The 25,072-nt window shown below is 39.5% G+C and overlaps 1 protein-coding gene across 3 annotated transcripts in view; it reads right to left on the reverse strand.

Moving 5' to 3' along the window:
• Window positions 1-17,439: 17,439 nt before the first annotated feature.
• Window positions 17,440-25,072, reverse strand: part of PNPLA8 (patatin like domain 8, phospholipase A2) — a 38,193-nt gene continuing 30,560 nt past the window's right edge. For all 3 annotated transcript variants that reach the window (XM_082280639.1, XM_082280638.1, XM_082280640.1), the window contains exons 9-10: window positions 20,101-20,296; window positions 17,440-18,308 (exon numbers count right to left, since the gene is read on the reverse strand). In XM_082280639.1, coding sequence (XP_082136765.1) covers window positions 18,034-18,308; window positions 20,101-20,296 — 471 coding nt within the window. In that variant the 3' untranslated portion in view covers window positions 17,440-18,033. The remainder of the gene's footprint in view (window positions 18,309-20,100; window positions 20,297-25,072) is intronic.

Here is a 25,072-nt window from a genome sequence, read left to right on the forward strand (position 1 = left end):
GGTGCGGCCCCTCCGCCCGGGGAGAAGAGGGTCAGCGGGGTACTCGCGCTCTTCCTCCTGCTGCTCCTGCTGCTGCCCGCTCGGCAGCCCGGCGAGAAGAGCCGCGGCGGGCGCGCTCCCGCGCTATCCCCTCCTCGCCGCCACCGCCCCCGCCGCGCCGGGGGGAACGCGCGCTCCCGCGGGGGGGCGGGGAAGGCGCGCGCGTCTGCGCGAGCCGCGCCGGAGCGGACGCGCGCGCGGCGCGGGGACCCGGGGCGGGGCTGGGGCGGGGCGCGGGTCCCTCGCACCTGAGGGGGCGCGGGGCGCCTCCATCTTGAGCATCCCTTCCTGCCTGCCTCCTTCGCTCCCTCCCGCCGCCGCACCTGTTAAAACCGGGGTGGAATCGCCATTGCACCACCGCTCAGGGGCTCCCGGCCCGGCCCGGCCCGGCGACCGACCCGGCCCTGAACCTCCCCAGCAGCGCCGGTGCCCGGCAGCCCCCGGGCCCCGCCTGTGCCCTCCCGGGACAGCCGAGCGCTCCCCGGGGCACCCCCGGAGCTGCCCCCCCGACAAGGGTGGTGTTTTAAATAGCCGCATTATTTTAGCCCGGCAGTGCCCCTCTAAATAGATGGTTTCAGCGAGTTCCCAAACTGGAGACAAGGATATTATTTTACACTCGAGAATTGTCCTGTTGAACTCATTAAATTTACAGTTCACAAGTTCAGGAAGGCGGGCGTTTGGATGCGATCGCTGAAAGAGGAGCTCTGGGTGACACCATTTGGAGAAGAGTCGGGAACAGGGCTTATTCCAAGTAAATCTGCTGAACACACCTCTCACAGAGCTCTCCTTCCCCTTCACATCTTGCAGTTCATTTCATGAACAACACCAGAAATTATTTTAATGTAATTTTGACACTTCTATGGGCTGTGCTCAGTATTGCTCAAAATTAATCCAACTATACCTTTAACACGTAGTAAACGTGATTAACTGCTGCTGCTGAACTTGCCTTTGGATCAGCCACTGTAGGAATAGCCTTTTGCACATTGCAAGGTGGCAACTTTTGCAGTGGTTAACCATTATACATTTCAGGGAACAGCTTTCAAGGTGAACTCTACGATGATAACTTAATAGTGCAAAACACAATGCCTAAGATGAGCAAATAGCCCTTACTCTGCATTTCTGCAGAAACCACATTATGATGCCGTCAAGTTAAATCTGAACATCTGACCTTCTGCAAACAGCACTTGAGATGAATAACAGATTCTGTAAATGATATAGCGCATGCATATAAATATCCAAGGGTTAAACAATAAGTCAGACTGACTGACAATAACTGCTTCAGACTTTGGAGATATTTAAACTCCTAACAATCTGAGGCCAGGATATTAATGTTTGAGACCAGAATATGCAAAAAAGATTAGATGAATGTGAAGAAAATCCATTTTATATAGAGGGAAGTGCTCCAATGTTCTTTACTTTCGTTTGTTTGCTAACATTTTCTTTTTTGCTATACAAGTCCCATGTTCCCAGCTGATTCATTTAACTACAAAAACACTACAGTCTAAGTAAATGTGCATCAGTGTATACACAGGTGGCCTTAAAATGCTAGGATATTGCCGGACTTTTCTTCCACGATATTGTGTTCCATCAGGAGATCGTATAGCCACTCCTGGCTTTGAGAAAATGTAGGTATAAAATGCAGAGAGAAAACTGTCTGAAAAATCCTCTGTTTGCATCCCTGATGGATTCCACAGGGAACATGGTGGGCCAAACCTTCAGGAGGTGCACTGTAGAACTGCAGGACACTTGAGTGGAAAGATTTGAGTTTAAACTTTACCTTTCTTAAAATGTAGGATCAAAGATCTGGTTAGTATTTGGATGGCCAGCATACAGTACTTTATAAACACAAAACCAGTGGGCTGTGGCAAACAACTTGGTGGAAATTAGACCACAAAACGTAAGTAAATTGAAAGATTTTACTGTTGCGGGGAGGGTGTAATAAACAACTCTACTGATGTAAGAAACAGCTCTACTGATGTATGATGAAGCCGAAGTATTGCAGCTGGTATGATTACACCCTTGTGATTCCCCTGAGAATTTTAACTGAGATAAACAGATATACACATTCAATAGCACAAAGGAGGTATTTCCAAAGGGTGGCATAATTATTAGTAAACAAGTAAATTCAAAGGTTTCTACAGCTAGGAGCTACTGGTGATGCTGGTGATGGCATCTACTAGTGCTACCTATACTGACGGTAGGATGGTGGCACCAAGCAAAAAGAAGCAAGTGAGCTTGGTGGCATAGACAATCACAGCCATTATGATAAGCAGAAATTGTGTGGCTGAAGGAATATTAGCTTTCAGAGTTCTTCTCTGTTGCTTGCATCTTTTCTGTAGTCATCGTATTACTTTTTGTAGCCTTTCTTCTCACTTTGCCTGCTGAAATAATAACCATGGTTAGGTAGTTCCAAACATAGTGTCTTAGTCTTCATGTTCCTTATTACCAACCTTGGTTTACTTATCTGTCATCTACTACTTTCTTCTACAGTGATCTGTTGGAGTTTTTTGTAGTCTTTGTTTAGGGAAGCACTGATCAGGTACACAACACATTTATTTGAGATACAAAATTGATTCATGATTGTAGTATTGTGACAAAGGAAAAAAAAGCTATCAAAAACTTGTCGGTGATGGGTATCAGTTGTGATCTGGATCTTGAAAAGGGTTTTTAGGAAGAGGTTGCAAATAAAATACTCAGTGAGCTGATACATTGGAAAAGGCTAGTGTTAGCTGAAAATAATTCTTTGACATCTTGTTCCTAAAGCAGACATTTTAAAGGGATATGGAGAGACATCTTCGGTTGTTCATCTCACCTAACTTTAGATGTCTACTATGTGAATGTCTGCATCTGAGCTAGTCACTCTCTCCACTGAGCATAAAGAGAACCAGAAATAGGCACTTCTAGTGTATGATTCATCTAACCTATTTTAGATGTCTACATTAGAATAAGCCAAGTTGCATCCTAGAAATGCCTGTTTCTCTCCGTTGACTGTAACAGGACCAGCGAGTGTCTCATTTAGCTGTAAATGTCTACATTGTAAGAGTCTGCATTTACTCAGCTGAATGCCATCCATGTGATTTTAACATGAGTTATCCCACTGTCCCACTGTTCCACTTGTTTTGAGGTCTTACAATGGTGAATGGAGCATGGTGTAGCCCGCAAAGTACTTTGCACAAAGTAAAAGTGCGAGGTATATTCCACTGAATGTATTGAAAGTCAATAAAATTTAAACTAATCATATTCAGTAGATTGTGGGGGCCCCCAATCAAAAACTGAGCAACTTCTGAGATGAATTTTAATCTAGTTTATTTATGGGCACTTCGTATTTCTTTTGGAGTTTTTTTTTTTTGATACCCTAATAATAAAGTACATGCACTGAACTGCTGGACTAATACTCTTCAGAATCTAGTATTTATTTACTATAGCAGCATAAAATGAGAATATGTCTAAGCAGAAAAGAGACCAAAGACAAGATCAAAAGCTTAAGTGATAATGTCTAGTGTTAAAACCTGCACTGCTTGGTATACTGTAACAAATCAGCTTTCACAGAGCACCAGGCAGAGGATGTGTTTTGATGTAAAATATGTTGAGAACTAGGGTAGCAAGAGCATTGTACAGGAAAGACATTGCACAGAAGTGTTGTGATGTGCTGTCAAGAATTGAAAAATAATAATTTAAGGCTTCAGAGCTATTCTCTCAAAAGGCAACTTGTAACTAGAGTTAGGTACTTCCATGTCTGATTCATAAGCTATCACCTAGGTTTCCCTTAGAAGAAATCAGAGTTCTCCTGGAACCCAAGAAGGCTAGCAGGCTAAAAAAAGAGCCAGTTGGAGACAGCCACATGGAAATGCCATGGTTTGAATCATGCGTGTTTAGGACTTTGGATGTTCAAGGCTGGTGGCAAATACTGCCAGGGATTCACAGGGCAGAAACTTCCTTCAGGAATTAGATGCTTGAATGAAAAATGAAAGGACATGATCCTGTTCTTTGAGAAGAAGGTGGAGAGGAGGAACTGTCATTGCTGTCACCAGTCCCGTCTTCCATTAGCTTAATCATTAGAGTGCTGATAAAGAAAGCAGGAACTCAGGGTTCAGTTATTTCTTTCACTTAGTGAACTTCAACTTCTCAGGGCATAAGCCTTACAAAACATCTGAGGATGAAGATAGAATATTCAATCCACCCTTACAGGATAGTTAAACACTGAGAGGAAGTAAGATTACACACATAAAATACATCTCACATAAGCAGGAAAAGTGTAATTTATATATTTGACTGTGTACGGGGAAACTTGAGTTTTAACCCTATGTCTGCACATATTTCACTGTGCTTTTCTGGTGTATTTTTTGTTGTTGTTGCTGTTGTTAGATTTGTAACTGGCCTCCCTTGTCCCCAGTAGCTTGAGTGTCTAGATTGTACCTTGACTAATGATCAGAGCATTCTCTCTTGTGCCTATGAGTATGTAATAATTCCATGGAAGGTGAAATACCTTCAGAAGGAGAGATGAAAGCACCATTTTATTTAGGAATACTCCGTTTCTTAGCTGCTAGTTAGCAAAGGCTGAAAAAGGAGTTAAGCATATGTCTAACACCCTGGAGAATTCTAATCACAGGAAGACTGTACTATCAGCTTGGTTTTGTGTCAAGTTTAATCGATCAGGTGGATGTGCTCTGAGAATGCTTAAGAGATCCAATTTTTCAGGTAAAATGAAGAGATGAACTTTTTAAAACATTTGCAGATACCATCATATACAGATAACAATGCTTTTGTCCATGCTCAGAAGGTGATCTCAAGGGATATAAAGAACCATTGAAACTTTTCAGACACTTGCGAGAGAAAGGTTTATAAAATTTGTATTTAGTATGATCCCTGTCATATTACAGAAACTACATCTATTTTTGACAGCTGTGTTAAACATGGTGAAATGGCTAAAGTCAATGAAAATTTGATGTTAATTTCAGTAGGACTGACCAAAGTTTTATCTGATATGTAAATAAAGGAAGGAAGTCCTTCACAGACAGTGGATTAAACTGTCTGCAAACACCAAACACTTTTTGTATGCATGATTACAGTTCACATTTTTCCATTAGAAGAGGTTGGCTGAGACAGTTAAAAATCTCTTAGAAGTCTAACTCATGGTTTAAGGTTCTTGAAAAACTACTCCACAAAGATCAAAAGTCTACAGACACCAGGCAATTTGTCCACAGGACTTCTAAAGTGTTGAATACTAAGCAGCTCCATTTTCAAAAACAGGAGCTTAAAGTCAAGCTTGATGTTATGATTTAACCTGTTTCATCCTTCAGCAAAGTGTCTCACATGTTAAGAGACTTTGTCTTCAGTGGAGTTTTTTCCATTATGGAAATGGTCTAGGGAGCAATGCCAAGATTCTGGAAATGCCTAATAATAGCTATTAGAGCTATAAATCTTGCTTTAGTGAAACTTTTTTCTTATCCACCAAATATTAATGTATTTGTCTATTGTGCATATCTGTAATGTGAATGAACTTAATGATTTTCATGCACACTCACAAAAACTAAGCATGTACTGAAGTCTTTTATGATGACAGAGAAAAAGAGCGAAGTTGGTAAAAACGTAAGGGCTGCTCCTTTTTCCAATACATGAATAAATTTTGATCATGTGTATAGGCCTTAGAAAAAAGGTAAAGTTTTGCTTGGGAAACTGAGAAGACATAGAGGAAAACCTTGTGAAAAATTGTATCAATTAAGTCCTTTTGAAGTTATCTTTTAGTCTTGAACTACAAAAATACCCAAAGGACTTTTTTTGTCTGCTTGCTTAGCATACCCCTTGTTCTTTAAATCTGATAGACATTCTGAGGATGAAATTAGTTTTAAATTACAAACACACCATTTCTGTTGCCTTTAGAAGATGTGATTGATGATCACTGGAACAGCCAACCAGTAGCACTTTTGAAACCAGGAAGAGGAGCTGAGGTCCCATAGCAATGTTCTAGTTGCGTGGACCTCTAGGTATGAACTGGGAATTTAGAAGGGTTCAAGAAATCTGCCCTGGATTAATCAAATACTTTAAATGACTCAGAAAAAAAAAAAATTGCTGAAAGTGGTAATTAGGGAACATGAGAAATTAATTAAACCCAATGCATTTGTGCATCACAAGGAATGTAATTACACACATTTAACAAAATAAAGGAATTTTAAGATTTTAAAATGCTGAGATTTTCCAAATGCTATCAGGTGACATACTGCTAGAGATAATTTCCACATGCTTTTGAGGTTAACTTGAGGTGCAACACATTTGCAAAGGTTCTGTTTCATGTGCAGTAGGAGCATCAACATAAACAGAAGGAATATCTTTCTTTTATCCCCTCAATCTTAACAGAAAATTGCACTGATGCATAAACAGTAAGTATATCTATTTAGTTTTACTATTCTGTCTCTAGCAGATGAGCTTCTGCTTGTGTTTTTGTATTTTGTTTAATCATTTCCATTTCATGGTTTACTGGCATAGCACTCCTCAGTACAGCACCCAAATGCTGTGTGTTATGTCCTCTTTTGCTTGATCCCCCCTAACCCTCTGCCCTTTGCCACATAGTCCCTGACCTTCGTTATTTTTCCATTCTTTTCTGGCAAGAGCATCTAATTTTCTTTTCACAAACTAGAGGAAAGTTACACAGTTTCTAAGAATACTGGAAATTACTCTTCTCTGTCTCACTCTTTACACTTTGCTGGAAGAGCTGTTTTCACATACAATTATCATGAAGTTTGGATATCTTCCATTTCTGTGCTGTGTGTCACTCAAATACACAAAACCCCAGAATTATGATGTATGATCCCTGGTGTTCACACTTTCCTGTCACTGTAAGTGAGCCCTTTTCCAGTTCGTGTTCCTAAGATTGTCAGTCTTTCATTCTCTAAATACCCTTGCTCCTTCCAAAGTGCTCAGGCAGGGCTCACATTTGAAGGATAATCACTTGCCTCTTCTGGTGCCAGAACCTGCTTCCCTGCTTGCTGTGATGCTGACTGCTACAGGAGTCCAGCAGTCCTCAGATCGGGAGTTCCTTTGAATATTTTGAAAACTGGCAGAAGCAAATTAATGTAGTTACCAGCTATATGGCCTCAAATCAGATGGCTGAAGTGACAGCACAGACTCTGTGATAAGCCATCACTCACCAAGAGTGGTGAAAAAAGATTTTCCTGGTTTACTCAAACTAATGCCAATTGATTTTTTTTTTTCATTGTCAGCCAGCTGAGGGAGGGGATTGTCCCACTCTGCTCTGTGCTGGTGTAGCCTCAGCTTGGGCACTGTGTGCATTTTTGGACACCACAATATAAGAAATATATGAAGTTATTATTGAGCATCCAAAGAAGGGCCACAGAGATGGGGAACAGTCTAGAGGGGAATAGGGGAGGCCTCATAGCAGCCTACAGCTTCATCATGAGGGTAAGAGGGGGGACATATGCTGATCTCTTCTCTCTCATGATCAGCCATAGAACCCATGAGAACAGCATGAAGGATTAGGTTGGATATTAGGGAAAGTTTCCTCACCCAGAGGGTGGTTGGGCACTGGAACAGGCTCCCCAGGGCAGTGATCACAGCACCAGCCTGACAGAGTTCAAGAAGTGTTTGGACAATGCTCTCAGGCACATGGTGTGACTCTTGGGGCTGTCCTGTGCAGGGCCCGGAGTTGAATTTAGTGATTCTCTTGGGTCCCTTCTGACTCAGGATAGTCTATGATTCTCTGATTTCTCTAATAATAAAGGCTGAGTGGAAGCAAGCATAAAAATGTAAAGCATTGCAGTTTTGTGGTGCTGAAAGTCCCAACTGGTGATGAGCAAGGTGGCCTGTAGGCTGGCACTGGCTCTCATGGGTGTAGCTGGCAGACTCTGACGCCCACAGCAAGATCAACCAGCCTTGGGAGAGGCAGTGGGAACCTCTGGATCTCTGGAACTGATTCTGTGCTTTTTAAATCTAATCCAGTCCCTAAAATGGAGTGAGGAGAATGGCTGTACTCTTTACAGGGAACTTCTAACTGGGTATGGATACATTCACCTTTTTTTCTGGATGTGTGCATGCACATGTTCACTCTTTTTCACTACCGTGGATCACAGAAACAGCTTTAAGTCTGAGTTTCCTCACGTATTTAAATATGTTAAATAATTATTTCATTTAGCACATTCAATAGTAATTTGCATTTGGTATGTGAGTATCTGTAATCAATACACAGATGAATTTGCAGCTTACTGTTTCAATTTGTGCTTTCAAACCAAATAGACTCATCTGTCATCTAGATTTCTCTTCAAAAACATGGTATATATATTACCCTTGACATCGAACTTTGTATTTTCTGCTAACCTTCACTTATGTTCTGAAGTTTTTTTTTGTTATTGTGATTAGGGAGGAACACTCTACCATAAAAATCAATCCCTTGGCACCATCTATGTATGATCTTCTGTTACTATAGCTATGTAATAATGATTTTCTCATTTCTTCTATCATCTGTTCTAAGAAAAAATTGTGCTCTTCTCAAAGGTTTAGAAATGCTGTAACACTGACATTTTTGTTGCTTTTTTTTCTGTAACACTTTTATCATTTTATGTTCTGTGGCAGAAATTCAAAAATTAACATGAAGAGAGCTATCTAAGGCAAGTCCACTATTTTCCAGAAATAAACAGAGAAATAGATGAGCACAAAGGCTGTTGTATACACCATTAACAATTGTTTATAACAGCAGCATTGGGTTTCAAAATGAGACGTGATCTTTAAAGACAGTACTTTAGAACACAGAGGTAGGAGGGTGTCAGAAGTCAGACAAGTTCCATAGGGCAGAGCTGAAAAACACAAGAGTACTTCAGAATGGAGAACAGTGACAGAAAAAATTTTATCTATTTTGGGAAAGAATAAGGGAACATCTTGAAACAGTACTCAGGTTGGAACTCCTACAGAAATGCTATCATACTTTTTTCCCTAGGAGAGTAAACCCAGACCTGGATTCACAATAGCTATTGTTCTAGACCTTGAAAGCAAGATGAGAATAAGGCAAGATGACTTGTCCAAGCAAAGCTATGAAATCCTACACATCTTCCCGGTGATGTGGAAGTGTAGATGCTGCTGAATGCAGAGCTGACTACTTGCCACCATCTACCGTGACATCTTGTTTTAGTAACGACAGAGACATTACGCTTAGAGATGAGACAGCACAGGTCTAGCACATATACCTGGATGAAGATGTAAAACACTGACACTGTGCCTTCTGTGATCTGATTTGTTGACCTTTTGTCTTAGGTTACAGTGTTAAGATGTAACCAGAAGTATTCTATCACCATCTGTTAAAACCAGGTGGGGGCAGTGTCCTTTATCTCTTCCATGACACAACCCTGATAACTCCCTCTGGGGGATAACTTCTGTTAATGGGACATCAAGTCTCAATGCATGACTCAAAAAATTACATCATCCCATTGTGAGATGCTCTGCTCAAAGGGAGGATCCAAGCATTCCTACCTGGATATAAATTGGGGTTTGGAACACCACAGTCAGCCCTTACCTACTGGATTCCCGGAGGAGGAGAGCTACATAACCACCACTGGATCTTTTGAGGAACACCAGACCCTTCTACATGATCACCGCTTCAACAGAACCACATCTATCACTTCAGAAGGATTGCAGCCACCATTGAATCGGACTCGACCACCACCCTGCCCAACAGGGTGTCAGGTTGCATCCTGACTCTGTCAGTGTTTCTGTACTATTGCATTTATTTAAATTTTCCTATTAAATTGTAGTTCTGACTTGGGAGTCTCTCTCTGGCTTGCTTTCAAACTAGTACACCTTCACAGCAGACCAGAGGTTAACACTAAAATACAGACTAGCTGTAGCAGTTATTGCTTAATTCAAGCTGAAGGAAGGCTGCAGTGCTATATCTCTATAAAGCTATTTCAGCATGTCTGCATCAGATTAGAAAACCAACTGCATTCAATCATTTTCTAATCTGTTGTTTACTGTTGTGGAGAAAGGGTTTATGAGATGCAGTGTGTTTGTTTTTAAAATTACAGTCTGACAGGGTGACTTACCTTCTGAAGACACTCTTTATTCTCATTTCTTTTTAGGTAACTAGGAAAGAAAAGCTGTCTAGAAACTGTCATCATAAAAAAAAGTACTGAGTATACCACCTAATTAGAAGTTTTCTTTGCTACTTTGAACAGGCTTTGGCTCTGCTTTGTGCAGTTTCATATTCCTTCGTCATCTTTCCTTGGAATATCTCTGCCTACATCCCTAATGCTTTGGGGGTCTGGAGAAAGACTTAGCTGATCCATGATCCTCAATGAACATGACTTCCACAGTTCCAGTCAGAACATCTCGTGCTCTGCAGTGATTTGAGGGCCCAATATGTGAAACACAGTCCATGCTTCCTCCATGATGTGTGCTTTCGTAGAATCACAGATAGCACTTCTCTGAAAAAGCATGGCAGCACAGGCACATATTGGGACCAATTAGGTTTTACCACCACCAGCAGCTGAGTGCCCTCTCACACAATAGAGAAACAAATTTGGATATCAGCCTGCCTATCACCATGTCATCCCATGGTGACAACCAAAGTCATACAAGTGGCTTGTAGGGTTAGCAGAGCAGCACCCATACTGATCCTTTGGGTTGTTCAGGAAACATGCTCCCTTCCACACACATTTGAGAACCTGATCTAACCCCTCAGACCAGCACTGAATCTCTCGCAAACTTTGTCTCATTGTACAGTAGATTTCTCTGGGACAAAAGGCTGGCATGGGAATCTTCTTTTGCGGCACTGTCCCAGGCAGAAACGAGAAGGCTTGGCACCATCTTCCTGCTAAGAATAGTGACCTATTTCACAAACATCCCTATATGTCAGCTGGGCACTTGATACCACGTCTGTCAGGGATGCTCTTCATAGCAAAGGTTACCTGCTGAACAGAACAATGTACCTGCTGTCAGATGGATTTTATTTCTTCTGGAGACTCCACACCTCTGAAGTGCTTTTGCAATGGGGAACTTACCATTGGAACCTTCTGCACAGGGACCTCTTGACACTGTTAGTCTCTCACAATGCCTTCAGGGTTTGGCATTCTAAGCCCAACTGGAAACCAAACATTTTAAGTATTTTGGGGACCTGAGAAATTGTCCTTTCTAGTGTTTTTAGTGACTTTGAGCTGACTGTGAGCTATTGTGGCCATGGAGTATTGTTTTCTGAGGCCTGGCTGCAAGAGCTTTTTCTTTACAAGGAGCTATTGTGAGGGAGGAAAGCAAAGGCATTGTGTCGTGGATGGTAATAATGACCTAAGTCTTCTTCCTCATTATCTCCAGATGGAAAGAGAACTATCTTATTCTGTGTGCTTTGACTTTTTAAAGGCCTGACTGGTCAGAAAGACCACTAATATGAAGTGGTTCCAACTCCAGTGTGAAGGAGGATTATCTGCTGAACATCCAGTTGCTGCCTGTGTCCAGCAGCTGCACTGTCCTGTGCCAGCAGGGCTGTTTGCAGGATGACCAAGCTCCCACACAGCAGGAACTGCATGGCAACGATGCTGCTTTCTGGGTGTGCCACAGGGACAGCACCTCATACCAGTGACCAACTCATACTGACAAAAGACAGCAGCAACCCCACAGTCATGATCTAACATATGCTGGATACATTCAGTTCAGGATCTCTTTTTTAACAGTGTTTCTCTTAAGTTGAATTATGATGCACCGACTGTAAATGTATTGGTTTGAGAAGAGATAATGTTTACCTGAGAGGCTGTAGTATGCTAAGCCCTCCATAATGGATGAGGGAAAGCTTTCCATTTCTCAAAGACAGTCTGAAGTGAATGCACTCTACAGACTGGGCATAAAATATATAGGAACAACATCATGCTGGAAGTATTTTGTCTTGTTTTTTTCTTTACCATCTCCAATATACACAACCATTTATAGATATATATGAACCCACGGAATAAACAGCTGTCCAGAGCACACTTGCTTCCTGACAATCTCATCTAAGCTTTCCTTACTGATCTGTAGCTCTTCCCAAGGATTTATGACATATCTAGTGCAAATTACTTAAAACTTACTCTGCTATAGAAATATTATTGTCTTTCCTGCTGTATTCATAACCACATTGTTTAGACCTGCTTGGAATGGATACGGTGTTCAAGTTTGGAAGTTACGGCATGCTTATGTCCTAGCAGACTCTGTAAAGAAATGCTCTGAAGTCAGATTTAGCAGTATCAATGATTTTGTCCTTTGACTTCACATATTAAACAGTACCTGAAATACCTACCTTTCCTTGTAGGATGATACAGACATTCCCTACTCAGCTTGTAAACTCTCCAACATTTCTGCTTCTTTTGTCTTAGCAATATAAAAGGTCTTGTTGTCCCATTGTTACAAGTTTTCTGACTGCCTGACTCGCTTCCCTGAAAATACATTCAAATGAGGTTCACAAAAGGACAGGACCATATTTCTGGTTTCCACAGAGCAGCCAGTGAGGAAGCATGGAACAGCAGCTTTGTTGAAATGATGTCCTGGACACAGGCCAGATTTTAAAGGAGTTACTTTTGGGGATTTGCTATCCAAATTTTAAGACATTCAGGAAGAGTATTTCCCTGTGTTACTAGTGTGATGATTATTACATCATTCAATTAGAAAAATAATGGTGTAAGAACAAAAAGCTGTTCCCTTTCCGGTTTCCAAGGTCTTGCAAAAGAAAAGAAGAGCTTTTAAATCCTAACTGCATAACTTTGCTGAACTCAGCCTTGCACTTTAAAGGTATTAGTTATCAGTCTAGTTTGTCTCTGTGGTTTTATATGAAAATGTTGTATTACAGCTTCTTCCTGAAAGGTAAAGATTTCAAAATGCTCCTGTGTATTTTTTATGCTATTGGAACTATATGGGGAAATAGCAGTTAACGATATTGATATGAGAAACCAATAAATAAAATGAAATCATAAATAAAAAGCAAAATTGAATTGTTGCCATAAACATGTATTACCAGGGATATAAGTAATACAGGCTTTCAGTGCTTAATTTTTACAGTATGTTGAAAATTGCAAATGGTTCCCCCTTATTGAAAACTGCCAACTTTATTAAAATAAATAATTGTTCTTGTGAAATCTTGAAGAAAGAACAATTTAAAAAATCGTTCGTGTTGTATGAGTAGCTGCAAACAGTGAAGAAGACCATCAGCAGAGTATTGGACCACGTGGCACACTGGAATTAATGGGCACATACCAGGAGCAGACACAGCAGCAGGTATGGGAGTGAGGAGGCTGGGAATAAGGAGGCTGAGCAGTGAACAGGAGAACTGGGGGGCAGCAGCTCCTTGAATTCACACCTCAGTGATGAGCAGCTGGAACAAGGAAAGAGCCTACTCATCTCATTCCTGCAGAGTTTGAGGAAGAGGCATTTGGCATGCTTGTTCTTCTTTGTAAATGAATATAATTGCACTAAGAATATATCTTCGAGCACCAAACTGTCCATCAAACAGAACAGTTCTGCAAGGGCTGAAAATTTGATTCACTGTTTGTTTAAGAAACAGAGTGAAAAAACCCAAACAACTGGATTTCCCTTCTTGCCTTATGTAGTTGAGTGTAAAAGAAGACGGGTTTGTATCTCAGCTGGCTTGGAGTGTGGTCCTTAAACTGAAAGGGAAGGCCTTAACACATACTCCCCTGCAACAGATTATGTTTGTATTTAATACTTGTCATTTTGAGAACAACCTTGTAATGAAAGAAAACCAGCACTATTTGTTGACCCAGCAGCATATAAATATTTTAACCTCTGATGAAAATAAGCATATACCAAATTTTTCTTTCACCTGTCATGTGTCTTGTATTACTTCAGCCTGTATCAGCTCCCTTTACCAGCTTGGCAAGAAAAGCAAAATAAATTAAATGTAAGTAACAGATCAAAGACAAGACATAATCCTTATCTATTAGACCTAAAGAGAAGAAGCTGTTAGACACTTCCACAAGCCTATGGATTCTGCTATGTATGAGGGATTAATGAGTTCTCACCTGCCTCATAAATTAAAGGGATTAAGTTGGCCATGGAGACTGGTAGGCACAGTGCATTGTAGAACCCCCTTCAGAAGTTCAATTTCTAAAACTCAGACTAAATCAGTTTCTTTTGCTCTTTTAATTCTGTGTAGCCATTCTGTAACCTTGCTCCTCAGGGGTTTAGCACCTTTTACTTCCTGGTTAAATTTACTGACTAAGTTTGAGCACTTTTGGTTTTATGCAAGTGTTGTCCCTTAGCCTACTATCTTTTCCTTCTTGAAGTATTTTTAAACAGCAACAGGTTCCCTCCTTCCAGCCCTTGTTTTGTTAGATGAAACAAACCACACTCTCCTAATCTTCCCTTTGGCTGCCTTTCTTTCCATCTGTTTTAGTCTGAATATTTTTCTCTAATAGCACTGACCAAAACTATAATTATATTCAACTGCGGCTGCCTGCAGCTTGTGCAATAGAATCGGTATCTTCATTTCACTACTGGAATGGACACTGACAGGAAGTATCTTAAAGTGATCACACTTCAACATTTAAAGGTTTTATTTTCTTTCCTTTGGTAATGAAACCTCCTTCAGTTAATATCTCCTTCTGCATAGATAATTAGAAACTAAGAGGTGACCTAAGAGGTCATCTAAGAAAAGCTAAGAGGCTCTTCTCTTTCTGACTTTGCAAAAAGGGAGATTATTTTATGCCTATTCCTTTTCGTTTCCTAGTCTGGACTCTTTCCTTCTGCCTTTCAAAATCATAGCAAAGACATTTTGTCAATTTTGCAAATTTGACATTTTCACTCTCTCAACTAAAGCTTAAATTCATCACAGAATCATAGCAAAGCTTGGGTTAGAAGAGACTGTAAAGATCATCTAGCTCCAACCCCATTGCTGTGGGCAGGGACACCAATAAAGCTCCTGATTTTGTTTCCAGGATACAGACCAGGCACATTTTAAAACGGTAACACTCATCTGGTCAGAAAACCTTGAAGTCATCTCTGAATGCACAAGTTACCAAGAATTCTTATCTACTTACTGTCTTCTTGTGATTGCTTATTCTAGATTCAAAATTCACATTGATCTAATTTTTTCAGGTTTGTTCACATTTTCCTGGGTGGGGAATTCTCTGGTGCACTGATACAGTTATTTTTGTAGCTGTGACTGATGAGTCAATTTCAGTTTTTTAACTGGATAGCCTCACAGCATTCCCAGGGGTACTTTTTCAAAGCAGGATTCCTTTAACGTGATGTTCTGCAGTAGAGTTGTCAACATTTTTATTCTTCAGAGGCACTTTTTTCATTCTAGTCTAATCTCTTCTCAAATCCATGCTGCACTGAAATCATATTGTTCAAAATATTCATGATCCTTCCTAGATTCATCTGTGAAGGGAATTATCATGTTCTTCAGTCCATCACAATGATCAGTTAAAACCAGCTTGTATTGGACCCAGTGCTAATTCCCCTACTCCTTATCAATAAACCCCCTTAATTTAAATTTCTTTTTCTTAATTTAGCAAGTCCTCATTCTGTTACAGTTCTTATTCCATTTTCTGCTGTTGAAGTATCATGTGGTATTCCACAGCCAATGCCTCAAACTTCCTGAAAATAGTTTTACTTTATATAGAGTGCTGTAGGAACACCTCCATAGTAGTTAGGATTTCTGGCAAATTGTTAATTTTTTTTGAAGTAACTAAAAACTAATTACAGCTCAAGTGAAACACCTATTGCATTTAAAAATGGTTCAGAGAGGAGAACAAACTCCTAATTAGTGCCTGATAGACAGTGGAGCACTTGCAGAACTGAGGATCAAAGATTTTGGTTTGAAGGCATTCAATACAACACCTTGTGAATTTATATGCACAGAGGCCTAAAACAGTCTGAATTAATTACCCTACAGCTCAACTCAATTCCATATGTAATTTTAAAAGCCACACTTAAGAAAAATATTGTTATAGCAATAAAGAGGAAGGGGAAAAGGGGTGAATGAAGATAAGACAGCAGTTTCCAGTATCATCACGAATCCAGATCTTACCCCAGCTGAAATAAAATCCTCAGAACACAAGGCTTTATTTATATAAAAAAAATTAAATGGAAATGTTATCACTTTGTTCACTAGAGGCACATGTTTCCTTAGATAATACAAAAAACTGTGACTGGAAACTTATGAATTCAGAATAATGCCTTTGATATCTCATGGATGGTGCTGTGACTTTGCTATTTGCCATAAAAGGAAGTGTGTAATTTATGTTGTTACATGAGACTACCTGATACTGTCTGTTTTGACTTAGGATGCTGGCAACACAGTTTCACTCTGTACAAGGTACCTCTATCAGAAATATGTTGACATTTCTTTTTTATATGCTTGAATCATCTCACACCTATGGGAAAGGTTTGATCTCATTATTCTGTTACTCAGTTCTTAGTAAGTAGAATGCAAAAAGGAGGTTGTATAAATGAAAGTTGGATTAAGATCATAAATCTCTGCCTTGTGTGGCACACACAAGGCAGAGAACTGAGGGAGAACCAGAAAAGGATGAATATCTGAGTTAAAATGACACAGGTCAAAATTAAAAATATATCAAATTTAAAAAAAAAACCCATCCCAACCAAATGTTTCCTTGCACGGTCAAGAATACTATGTAGCAACTCCAAAGATCTCAGCTGTCTGCCTCATAGTTCCTTTCCGAACTGCAGCCTAATAACATTTTCAATGCTTTAAACAAGTACAGAAGGTGACTATCATAATAAATGTTATTTTTAGTAGATAATGCAATGGCAGGTGATTAGTTCCAAACAGCAAAGTGCCAAATACACTGATTTTGGTGAAATGGGGTGTTTTAGCTACTGCATGGAACATACATTTTATCTAGTCAATATTCTCATGCGTTGTAGCTGTCTACAAGACACTCACCCAGGCGCCTGGCAAACAATCTTATTAACAGGTACAGCCCAACATGCGACAGCAGCTGTGCCTACCTCAAATTTCACTGCACTGTTTTGAAGAACTCCCATGTGCCCTCCTGTTGTTGAAAATGCTGTTTTCACGACATCCCTCACAGCATATGCAGGAAGTATGCCCAAAGGAATGGGCAGTAGGACTGGAATAAGTTCTAAACATTAACTTCAAAGCTCTGAGGTAATTCAGAAGAATGCATATATGAAAGTTAGAAGATAAAAAAGAAATTTATATAATTTGATGTTTCAACTTTTCATTTTCTTCTTGACTAGATACACCTCGAGTTTGGCAAAGTTTCTCTAAGAAACCTTCTCATTCATATGAACTATTTCAGGATTTTATTTCCTTTATCCTATAACTGGAATAGCAGCTCAAGTGAAGTTTTGGGACTTGGGCTTATTTTCAAATAATGAATTAATCAATCGGCAGTTATTCCCATAAAAACAATAAGCAGAAAGTTCTAAAAGTACCAGTTAATGTTGATAATTTAATAGGCCATTTATAGTCATCCAAACATTTTACTCATAACTACTGTTATGTACAAAATCCACTAAAATAAAAAACAAATTTAAATGTTATTTTTCAAATGTAAAAGTGCAATTAACACAGGCAGAGTTTTTGCAAGAACATTACATTTCTATTAAATACACTGCCTATATAAGAGCCTAACAGGTATATTGCCTACACTAAAGTGAATGAGGATTTAATCTTTTTTTGTTAACTTCGAATAGGCCTGGTAGTTGATAAATAAAGGTTTTCTGCCACTGTAGTTATAGTACATACATCCAAAAATGCATTGCACAATTGTTTTCATAATTTTCAGTTTTACCGACTTTCAGAAATTAAAGTAGGGCAACAGTAAGATTCATTAAGTTCCAAAAATAATTAACACCATAAAACCTTGTAACAAGTGTGCACAAAACAGCCATCCTGAATGGCTTTCTCCAGAATTCTGATAGCTTTCCAAAGATGTTATTTACCCTGAATAAACGTTCTTCCTTTACAGTACCAAATGGATTTTCTGGAACAAGATTTACATTTATCTTTCATGCATTACTTATTCACAATTTGGAAAGAAACGGCAGGCCTTCATACATGTCAGCCTTTAATCTTATCCAGTCCTGAAGCCTCTGCAAAGCTGATTTTTCTTGTGTTAATATTTTTGCAGCTTTCCTTAGTTTTTCTTCATTTCGTTCTAAATAACGAATTCCATCTGTCTGCAGCTGACTCAGTTTCTCTTTACGACTTTCATCCAGAGGTATGTCTTCATTCATAAGAGGGTTAAATCTGAAATAAGTATCTGGAGGCAACAGTGCATCCAGCATGGTGTGAACTTCTGTATTGAAAACAAATGAAGAAAACAGTTAAATTCACATGAGAGATTCTGACAGTCCTGCAAGTGCTCTGAACAACATCTGCTCTGGAATGACACACTAAGAGTAAATATGTGCTGCTTTGCTGAGTAAACATTTTTCTATCACTGTCTCATCAAAACTCCTTTCTCATTAGAAGGTTTATAATTGACCCTGTAGCTCTGTTTACTCTCGAAAAGCTTCATCTTTTATTCCAAGACAACTTCACTGGTATGACAATTAAGTAGGCTTTTCAGCTATCTAGATTTTTAATTACATTCCATTCCTTAACAAGTAAGAGCATATCCTGAAGAGCAGGAATGTAACTTGCATATTCCCATTTCAAGATACCCATGATTTGTTACACTTAGTACTAACATTAGTATTATGAAAATGACAGATATACATTCTTCTGCAATCTCAAAGTAAAAATATGTAGGATTAAACCTTTATTTTGTTTACAACTGTTAATTTAAAATACTCAAATTATATGACTTCTGTAAAATAATAAAAAACTGTGTAATGCATTTGTATGTTCTTTTTTGTAATCTGTTTCTCTCTCCCTTTAGATCTGTTGGCTCATTTAAAATTCCATTTCTATCACCTCCTTCAGCATTCATTCTAACTTCTTTCCATTCTTACCATGTTCCTCCATTCTTTTAAACATCTATTGTCATATAAAAAGTTCGAAGTGAAAAAAAAAATCATGGGTAAGATCACAGCAAAAGATTCTTGTAAATCTGAAATCCTCTTGGCTTGGCCTCTCCTCCTGCAAATTACTCATCTATGTCTGTTCTTGTCTCACCACATCCAGTCTTTCTCATCCTATTTAATACCCTCCCTTTTTCCCTTCGTAATGTAAGCTCCCATTTGCTCAAATCTACGCTCCCCTCTTTCCATTTCTTTTCCTTTGGTCTCCACAATGAACTCTCCTTTCTTCCTCTTCCCATCAAATTTCTTGCCTCATTTTTCATCTGCAATGAAACTTTCTGATAGAAAGTGGACACCACATATCTCCTTCCCACAATTCCCACTGCCTTTCCACAACTGTGCAAAAATCAAAAGGCAATCCAAAATCTAGCTTTTTCCTACTAGTGACAGTCAGTTGACAGAGACTATACAGCAAGGGCTCTAAACTGTAAGAGCATTTCTTGTTCCCTGGCCTTTTGCAATATCAGTTTCCTTTGTAAGGGGAGAGGGAAATTATCTGTATATCAGTATTTCCTGTTTATATAAACAAAAGTAAACTGCTAGTGATAGAGTTCCAGTGTACTCCCATCTACTAGCAATCAAATTTATTTTAGAAAACGGATGCTTGGCTCCTCCTGATAGCAATGGAAGTCATCAGGACTGGCAGATACAGTATAGTCCTTGGCAAAGTACAGGTATAAAAGCATATATAAAAAAGATCAGAAATCAAATACTTTTTCTGAAGCTGTTGAAAATCAATGTTCTGTATTAACTACTAAGCTTTTCTGTGTTATGGGAAAAACAAAATATAAGAAAATACGATTTTTAAATTAATTCCAGAATATGCCTTTTATCCTAAAGCTCAAGTAAAAATATTTATCCTCCAGAAAACAGGTAATATTGGTACTAAAACTATACACAGTAAGTTACAAAGAGACATGCTTCAATTAGTTTCATGGGGCTGGTAGAGGGGAGAAGGGGAAAGACAAAAGGTTGAAGATCATTCTCTGAATTGGAGCTATAATTCTAGGAAACATAAATAAAACTGAGGACAGTCACAATACAAGTGTATTTTAAGACACCAACCTTCTGTATCAGTTGCACTGTTGATAACATTCGTCAATTTGGCTTTCAGACTGGTGTGTGTGACGTTGGTCTTTACCTCGCTTTCGTACCGACCAGTGCCCAGCGAAATCAGACACTGCAATGGAACATTCGGCCAAAGACACTTGCACTCATGAACTGCCAGCGCAGAAGGATTATTTAGGAGCAGACCTCCATCCTGTAAATTAAAAAGAAGTACAAATATTGGTACTATACATAACATATTCTCATAAAAGAAACTGCAACTATGAATTAAACTAGCATAGCCCTAATATACAAACCAAATTAAAACCAATAAGCATTAATTTCCAACTTTTGTGCAATTGCTCTGTTTGCGCGATGCAGCAGCTGCATAGCTTGGCCTCCTGGGCACTGTCAGAGCAGCTTCTGGGGCTGTGCTTGATTCTGCTACATTACATAGAAGAGGTGGGCTGAAACAGCAGCATTCACTGGAATATCTAGAGAAGTTATGACTTCATTTTCTGAAGACCTTTTCAGTAAGACAGATACGCCTATTGACAATTTCTTATTCAAAAGGTCTGCCCCTCGAAATGCTTATTAGTGGTATTACAAGAAAATTTTCTGCAACAAAACCCCAATCACTACCTGCAGATTCCAAAATAAATTAAAAAAGAAAAATCACAAGAGCTAAGCTTGGCCAAAGCTTACTTTGTAAGCACAGTCATTACACAGCCTTGATTTTAAGAGTTGCAAAGCCATTTAGGTTGGAAAGAACTTATTGAACTCACGTGGTCCAAGCCCCCTGCTCAAGCAGGATCAGCTACAGTATGCTGCCCAAGGCCATGTCCAGCTGGGTTTTGAGTATCTCCACAAATGGAGACTCCAAAACCCCTGTGGGCAACATGTTCCAGTGTTTGACCACCCTCACAGTAAAAAATTTTTTCCTGTGTTCAGATGAAATTTCACGTGTTTTCATTTGCACCACTGTCTTTTTTCCTACCAGTGGGCAATACTGGGAAGACACAGCTTCCTCATCTTCATTCCCTCCCATCCTTGATTTGTGCACATGGGTAAAATCCCCTCCTTGAGCCTTCTCTTCTCTTGGCTGAACAGTCTCAGCTGCCTCAGTCTCTCCTCACAGGAGTCCCTCAATCATCTTTGTGGCCCTGAACTGGACTAACTCAAATATACTCATGCCTCTCTTGTACTGGGAAACTGGAGACAGCACTCCAGATATGGCCCGCGCAGTGCAGAGAAGAAGGACCATCCCCCATGGCCACTGGAAGCACTGTTGTTGATGCAGCCCAGTTGGCTTTTTTTACTGCAAGTGTGCATCGCTCATGTTGAGCTTGTCGTCCACCAGCACCCCAAGGTCCTCCTCTGCCAAAGTGCTTTACAACTCAGTGTAATAAGGCTATTCCTCCACATAAGCAGGGCTCTGCCTTTTGCCTTTTTGAACTTCATAAGAATTCTTCAGCCTTTTGAGGTCCCTTTGAGTGTGGCCCAACCATTCATGTACCAGTCAATCCTCCCATGTTTGTATCATCCATGGAATTCCTGCAGGTATACTCTGTCCCATCATCCAGGTCATTAATGAAGATGTTAACTAGGATTTGCCCCAGTATTGATGCCTAGGTACACCTCTAGTGTCTTGTTTCCAACTTGACACTGTGACACTGATCCCAACTCGGGCCTGGTCATTCAGCTAGTTTGTATCCACCTCACCATCTGTTTACCTAACCCACACTTTGTCAACTTGGTAGTATGTGGGGTAGGTGTCAAAGGCTTTACAAGTTCAGACAAACAACATCCAATGCTTTCTACTTGCCTACCAGTTGCAGAAGGCTGCCAGGGTTGGTCAGTCATGAGTAAACTACTTTGTAAATCCATGCTGGCTACTCATGATCATCTTCTTGTCCTTCATGACTTTTGAAATCCTTTTCTGGAGGATGTCCTCTATCATCTCCTAGGGGATTGGGCTGAAGTCAATGAGACTGAACTCTCCCAGAGTTTTCTTCTTTCTGCTCCTGCAGACATGAATGAGATCTGCTTTCCCAATAGCCATAATCAAGTCACCTCACAATGGCCTCAGCCAACTCCATCAGCACTCATGGGTGCAACACATAAGACCATACGAATTTATGTATGACCAGTTCATTTACCTGCTCCCTAACCCAGTTCTCCTCCTCCTTGCACCAGACTTTCCCGCTAGCTGCAGGGGCCTGGGATTCCTGAAAGCTGTTTTTATTGGTACAGACTGAGACAAAGGCAGCATTAAGCATCTTGGACTTCTCCAAATCGTTTGTCACAAGCTCTCTTGCCCCAGTCAGTAGCAGGCCCACATTTCCCCTAGTTTTCCTTTTGCTGTTTATGTACTTGTAGAATCTTTAGTTGTTGCCCTTTACATCCCTCTCCAGACCAGCTTGTGCTTTCCTGGCCCCACCTCCACAAGACTGGACAAGACATCTATATTTCTGGGTCACTTGTCCCTCCTTCCACGTTTTGTACACTTTCTTTTTACATTGGAGTTCAGTTAGGACATCCTTGCTCATCCCTGCCCGCCGCCTTTGCTTGATTTCCTGCTTATTGGGGCGGTCCTTTCCTGAATTTGAAGGGAGTGATTACTATCAGCCAGCTCTCCCAAACCCCTCATCTCCAAGGTCATAGTCCATGAGATTCTTCCAAGCAGAGCTCTGATGAGGATGAAGTCTGTTTTCCTGAAACGCAGTGCTGTAGTCCTGCTTTGTTCCCCTGCTTCCTCCTCTTAGGATCCTGAACTCCTTCTTCTCACAGTCACTATATCCAAGGCTTTCTTGAACTTTCATATCCCCAACCAGTTCTTTATTCTTCATAACCACCAGGTCTAGCAAAGCACCTTTCCTTGTTGGTTCCACCATCAACTACGACAGCTGCCGTCACGTCAATTGAAAGCACTTGAAAGATCTGCTTAGTGGCTTGAGCTCTTCTCTATTGTCCTTTCATCAGGTATCAGGATGATTCAAGGTCCCCCGAGGACCAGCCCTGGGGATATGAGGCTTCTTTAAGTTGTGTGAAGATCAGAATTCAGCCCAATACTACTAGAACAAATACTACTCTTGAACTGAGGAGAGACATCTTTTGCTAGCAACATGTTAAAAGTGGAGGTGATGAGGCTGGGATAAAATACTTCAGGATTAATAAGAATCAGTGTGACTGACAGTAAGCCTGATAAGCATTCAGACAATGAGATTTTGATCCGTTGAATCTGAAGAAGTATGTTCGGCACTTCTTGGAAGTAAAATGACCTTCACTCTAACTAAGGAATAGATTAATCTGGAATTTGAATTAAACAGAGCTTTTTATATTGGGAATGCCTGAAAACCAGCAGTTACAAAAGGCAAAACTTAAGCTTGAGAACATTATCAATAGGAGAGATGAAGATAGCTGTATCCATTCAGAATCTTTACAAACAAGTAAAATATGAAAGAAACAGAATATTTAGTACAATAAGGATAATGCAAGCACTCCCTATATTCTAAAGTTCCTGAACTCCCTATGTTCCATACCTGACCAACACATTACTAGAACAATAAGGAAAAGCAACTCCACTCAGGAACAGATTAGAATAAAAAAAATTTTGGAGATTAAAAACATTTTACAGGAACTCCTTGTAACTACAGCTGTGCTAGATAAGTAAGAACAGGATTACTGAGCTTAATTTTTTGAGTTTGCTTTTAATTAACCTTTCATTTCAACCTACAAAAAGCTCTTTGAACTCTTTCTGGATACCATCTGCCTTGCTCAAAACACTAAATACACTGCTAATATGAATGGTCTCTTTGGTGCCCATTATCCTTTGCTCATGTTTAGTCTAGAAAACTAAATACAAGGATGTTTTTGTCCTCTATATAATTCCCCATTAATTTATCTAAAATCTTAATAATTATCTTGGTGGTGCTTAATTCTTTCTTTAAATCCTAGATTAAAAACATGCTTACAAAATAATTTCCACTGATATTGTCAATATAATTAAATTAAATATGACTGCTACACCATGGGCAAATTAGTGTTATCAGAAGTTGAGGGTATATAACACTAGAATACTACAATATTTTTATAATACTGACAAATAAAAGATCAAAGGAACATAAAATACCTACACTCACCAAATGTGTTTGTGATGATAACTAACAGCTTTGTGCAATGATTTCCATATTTAAGCATTCTCCAATATAGGTTTATTGTAAGGACAGTAAATTCCTAATGACTTTCAATTTAGACACTACTTCTAGCATTTGTACAGATAATAGACATACATCAGTTTTTGAAAGTTAAAAGCAGGACTAAGAAGGGCAACTGACCTTTTTCTTCTCCTCCAAAGAGATTATGGATGATAATGACCATGTCCTAATCAATACTTCAAATAAGATTACTCTGTTAAAAAAGCAGTGTTCATCATACTGCTTTTGCTTATAATGATCAACTATTAAAGGAATAAATAATGCTGTTAGTTAAACGGTACTATTAAGGACTCAGTGAAGGAAATACTGCAGTAATTTGTTTAAATCTGTAGGTCTGGCAACCATAGAGCTAATTATGTCAAAAGCTAAAATTCTTGTGAAAAAGTATGTTCACCAGTTCTAAAATTAGTTACAATGATTTCACATCTATGTGCATTCTAAGAAAATTGTAAACAACAAATAATTTTCCATTCTGAAAATTAAAGAACAGAAACTAACCCTTCTGAGTAATTCCCCTGACTTCATAAAACTGGGAAAAAGCCCATCCCAAGAAGTATATTGAACTAGCAATACAGAAATATGAAAGCCAGATCTAAATTTTTTTAAATTAATTTTAATGACATATCCTTCTCCATGCTTGCCCTTGACTCACAGGAACAGAAGCCCCAAGTGATCGACTCTGCAGTTTTGTACATAAGATACTGAGATCACAAGAAACTTCACTGATCCTCGCTTTGAAGAGCTGCTAAATTTGCTGCGTTAAATTTTTTCTG

Source organism: Coloeus monedula, assembly GCF_965178545.1.
Source record: "Coloeus monedula genome assembly, chromosome: 4".
Taxonomy (NCBI): Eukaryota; Metazoa; Chordata; class Aves; order Passeriformes; family Corvidae; genus Coloeus; species Coloeus monedula.